Source organism: Limulus polyphemus, unplaced genomic scaffold (genome assembly GCF_000517525.1).
Source record: "Limulus polyphemus unplaced genomic scaffold, Limulus_polyphemus-2.1.2 Scaffold2328, whole genome shotgun sequence".
Taxonomy (NCBI): Eukaryota; Metazoa; Arthropoda; class Merostomata; order Xiphosura; family Limulidae; genus Limulus; species Limulus polyphemus.
Window position 1 is genome coordinate 148473 of NW_013667938.1, and position 3812 is coordinate 152284.

At 37.6% G+C, this 3812-nt stretch overlaps 1 protein-coding gene across 1 annotated transcript in view; it reads right to left on the reverse strand.

The window, feature by feature from the left end:
• Nucleotides 1-3812, reverse strand: part of LOC106466627 (F-BAR and double SH3 domains protein 2-like) — a gene marked incomplete at its 5' end in the record, with an annotated part of 38815 nt that overhangs the window by 7738 nt on the left and 27265 nt on the right. Inside the window, one exon of the mRNA XM_013926920.2 lies at nt 1184-1300. Within this exon, the coding sequence (XP_013782374.1) occupies nt 1184-1300 (117 nt within the window). The remainder of the gene's footprint in view (nt 1-1183; nt 1301-3812) is intronic.

The following is a 3812-nucleotide window of genomic DNA, read 5'->3' on the forward strand; positions in this document are numbered from 1 at the left end:
GGTGGATCGGTATGTACCAGAACAACACCCTCATATTGTATGGCGTTTCGTAGATTGTTTGACGCCACTAAAATTGATAGTTTTGGAAGAGTATGTAACAGCCTTTCCAACACAAATATTCATACAGATTTAGAATTTCCAAGACAGCAACGTCCCTTGTACTTAATGGCACTGGAAAACAAAAGGATATGGATCAACTTGGGGCATCAGGCCCATCTAGAAAGAGATCTGCAATTAGTAATACCCCTAGTCCTGGTAAGTAAAGTGCGTCTTCTGACAGGTGAGAATCTACGAACACAAAAGTCAGTGGCAAAAGTCGTCTACGTGCTCCAGGCAATAGTACACAACATAATCAAGTAAAATCTTCTTAGAGAAAGCGACACAGGTTGCTTCCACATCATATTAATTCAACTGTCACATACCTCAAGCAGCTGGAGAATGAAATTGGCATTCATACTATTTCCATATGAGGAAAAACGGGTCAAATAGCCAGTCGCAGCACCTTTAAATTTCTGTGCGATCGGATTTTTGAAAGAGGCGCTGACAAATCACCAACCTCATACACTAGATGGCTTATGAAAGGTGTGCAGAGAGTAATGAAGTGATTTTGACATAACATCCTTACGTCGGAGCTATTTTATAATGAAATCCACCCTATATAGCTATTATAAAGATGAACGGACGTCAGATAGAGCATGACTGGACGAGACGACATGGACTTTAGCGACGTGGTTAGACTCCAAAATCGTTTTAATATAACGTACTCATCCTCTGTGTAGCGAATTAATGGTACTTAAAAAAACTCTTAATGAAATTTATACAAAAACTAGGGTGATATTGTAATAATCTTTAACTGCTAGCTGTGTTAGAAATACTATCACAAAAAATTAAAAACAATATTAAAAAGTAATGAATTAACTGGTAGAACTCGAAGGTTGTATTGACGAAAACGTGCAAAGTATAAGAGAATAAACATGTGCTATGACATAAAAACAGCAGAAAGGCTGAAAGCAAAAAAAAAATACTAACTATTCAATTTGTCGTCACATCAGAACCATAAAAAAACAAAAACATATGCCTGAAAGGCTGAAACTTCTCCGTAGTTCCATTAGATATAACAACAATAACTTTTTCAGGACGAGAACGTTTTTTTCTAAAACTGAAAGCCTCTATCCACACTTACCAGGTGTTTCCTGTTCGCTAGATTCACTCTCAGAAACCGAAAATTGAGAGTTGTACTGTTGTTGTTGATCTTGAGGTAATTCTAGCTGAAAGTCAGGATCATGATACAGGATGGAAACTGTCAAGAAAAAAAGTGTGAGTCAAAGGTGCCCAAAAGCTTTCTTAGAGTATCAACATGCTTGATCTCTGAATAACTGTATAACAACTTATTACACTATACTGAGATAACCGAGGACCCTTGAGTTGTTGAGTAAAAGCAATCAGTTGAATACTCGCCTAACATTACTTATTGATGCCAAAATTCAAGTAATGATTAGTTATAACTTCATAACGCAACAGACTGACTTGCTTATGACGTCATCTGAACGTCATCATATAGTTGTGATCCTGCTGCAGACAGGAACAAAATGTTTAACATTCCGATACTCATATCCATTATTCAATATCATATGAAGAATAGAGAAGTGTTATCGATAATATGAAATTAATAGACAGCTTCACTGTAAACAAACAATGTAACGTTGAAATCATATCAATTTTGGGCATGATTTCTGTGCTCACAGTGCTTTATTAAAATGGGTAGATGCCCAGCCCAACTTTGTTTTTCTTTCATTTTGTTTGTCTTCTGAAGGGCAACATCAAATTGTTGCCTTTATAACTTGACAAAAAAACATTAAATACCAAGTAGTGAATATACTTACTGCTTTATGTAAGTAAAAACTTCTTGTTTTGTGATTATTTATTTGTCAAGGAATAATTGCTTCTGTGTTTTAAAATTTCGCGCAAAGCTATATTAGATCTATTTGCGTATAGCCGTCCCTAATCTTGAAATGGTAGACTAGAGGAAAGGCAGTTAGTCAACACTACTCACCGCCAACCGATGTGCTACTGTAATCGAATAGTAGGATTCGACCATCACTCTTGTCGTCTGGTACCCAGAGGTAAATTTATGGACTTACCATGCTACAATCTGTGGTTCGAGTCCTCGCAGAGGAGAGAGTGCAAATTTGTAGATTTTTGTAGCCTTGCCCTAAGAAAATACCAATCGTCATTATATATCGCACTCACTGTCCCAAAATACGGAGCGCGTTTTTGTTTTGTTTTTGCAGTAAGGGAGCACGAACAACGGATCCACAGTTCAACAAGCTAGCCACTGGGCCACGCTAGACCCCCACTTGTTTAGTTAAACTGTCTCGGGTAATCTGACAACGGTTCTCCAAATTATTCAGAGGCTTGAATACTTGTCATAATGATACATATTGTGGATAAATAACAATGAACAGTCTTATAAGTTGGTATCTGGAGTCAAAGCAATAACGAATGATAAATAAATGGCCAAATGTGCTCGGAAGATGAAAATACAAGAATAATCTACACCCCCCTCACTTGTACTATAGACAAGGTGACTCATAATTCGCATAACGTTATCAGAGCATCGCGAAAACTAGACGGTTCCTTGAGGATGATAAAGGGAAAATGTCTATGACTGAGACACACTGTGGCACACAGTCTGGCCACCAGAGGGATATTCAGATATATAGAACAACAGGTATCGAAAACGTCAGAGCTTACAAGTGCTAATTTTTCTCTTTGTCAAACATGGACGTAAGAGCTACTGCTCCAGAGCACACTGAGCTAATGTTGCTGATATCAAAATGGATGTAACAGGTGTGCAAAAGTTAATTCTTCAGAGCACACTGTGCTAATATTTTTCTATGTCAAAAATGGAAGTAACAGTTGTGCAATAGTATCTGCTTCAGAGCACACTGTGCTAAAGCTGCTAACGCCAAAACAGACGTAACAAGTGTGCAACAGCTACTGTTTCAGAGCGCAGTGTGCTCATTTGTTTTGCTGTACATCAAAAACAGACGTAACAACCACTGCTTTAGAGCACAGGAACTAATTTTGCTGTATGTAAAAATCGACGTAACAGTGCAGCTTTTGCTAGCAAGCACCATGACAAAAGCACCTAGATTTGTGTAACGATCCTTTCAGACTGGAAGCGTAGCACTTTACGTTAAAGAACAACACTCTGGTGACGAAGCTATGCGTCACATAGTGTTTCTGTCATGGCCACTTTCCCTTGTATTATCATTATTTATGTACCCTACAGTTCTTATTATGTTCCGACAATGTTGCACGATTTTTGAATCACATTATACACAATTTGGATCTATTGACCCACATAGTTGAATAAACTTGTATGGAACGCTAATATTTTACCGCTAAAAATGTTTGTAAATGGAGCTGTTATTCTTAAATACGTCAAATGTATCTAGAAAATACTATTAGGTTGTCATGAAATTAATGTCGCTTTTTTTAGATGAAATGTCAGGGTCATTTCACGAGTGTGTTGCCTTGGGTTAGACCCAACAAGCGTCTTCAGAGCATCAATATTAATTCCAACATGTCGGCCCCTGCCATCACAGTTTTTAAGGCTAAAGCCACCTGAACAAAATCTGCAGAACCATCGTTGACACTTACGAACGTTCAAAACATTTCCATAAACATCTTTGATATTATTTGTGGCTAAAGAGGCGTTGTTTCCATTTTTGTATTTAATCAGCATTACATGCCGAATGTGTCTCGTCGTGTGCCATCACTATAAGGGATAACAGTATACTAAACTT